Below are 361 nucleotides of genomic sequence, written 5' to 3'. Positions count from 1 at the left end.
ACAATAGAAGTCTAGGTGAGGCTCTGTTAAATAATTACAGAAATTGTAAAAATAAGCAGCTTCTTAAGGGATCGTAAAATCTAATAATAACAAAATGTAAAGATAGGGTTAAAGGAGTTTAGGGTGTAGTAATTATTAGTTTCATTTTAAAACAATGGTCAGTGTGAGTGTTTCTCGCACACCTTCACTTTATCTGCTAGAAGACTGTCCACAAGAGTCCTCAGATGATTCAGCTGCTCCGGGACATGGTCAGGAATCTGCCTCTCTTCTACAGACATCACAAAACATATCAAACAAAACACACTTAGACAAACATACTAGGGCTGTCAAAATGGCTGAAAAACTACATTTGAATTTTGTA

General features: G+C 35.7%; 1 protein-coding gene across 1 annotated transcript in view; it reads right to left on the bottom strand.

Annotated features, from left to right (window-relative positions):
- Positions 1 to 361, bottom strand: part of LOC107565853 (glutamine-rich protein 2-like) — a 21,403-nt gene that overhangs the window by 15,633 nt on the left and 5,409 nt on the right. The window contains 1 exon segment of the mRNA XM_016251141.1: positions 183 to 268. Within this exon segment, the coding sequence (XP_016106627.1) occupies positions 183 to 268 (86 nt within the window).

This window comes from Sinocyclocheilus grahami, unplaced genomic scaffold, assembly GCF_001515645.1.
Source record: "Sinocyclocheilus grahami isolate Dianchi unplaced genomic scaffold, SAMN03320097.WGS_v1.1 scaffold1032.1, whole genome shotgun sequence".
NCBI lineage: Eukaryota > Metazoa > Chordata > Actinopteri > Cypriniformes > Cyprinidae > Sinocyclocheilus > Sinocyclocheilus grahami.
Note: the sequence above shows the minus strand (reverse complement) of the source record. Positions and strands in the feature narration are given on the sequence as shown.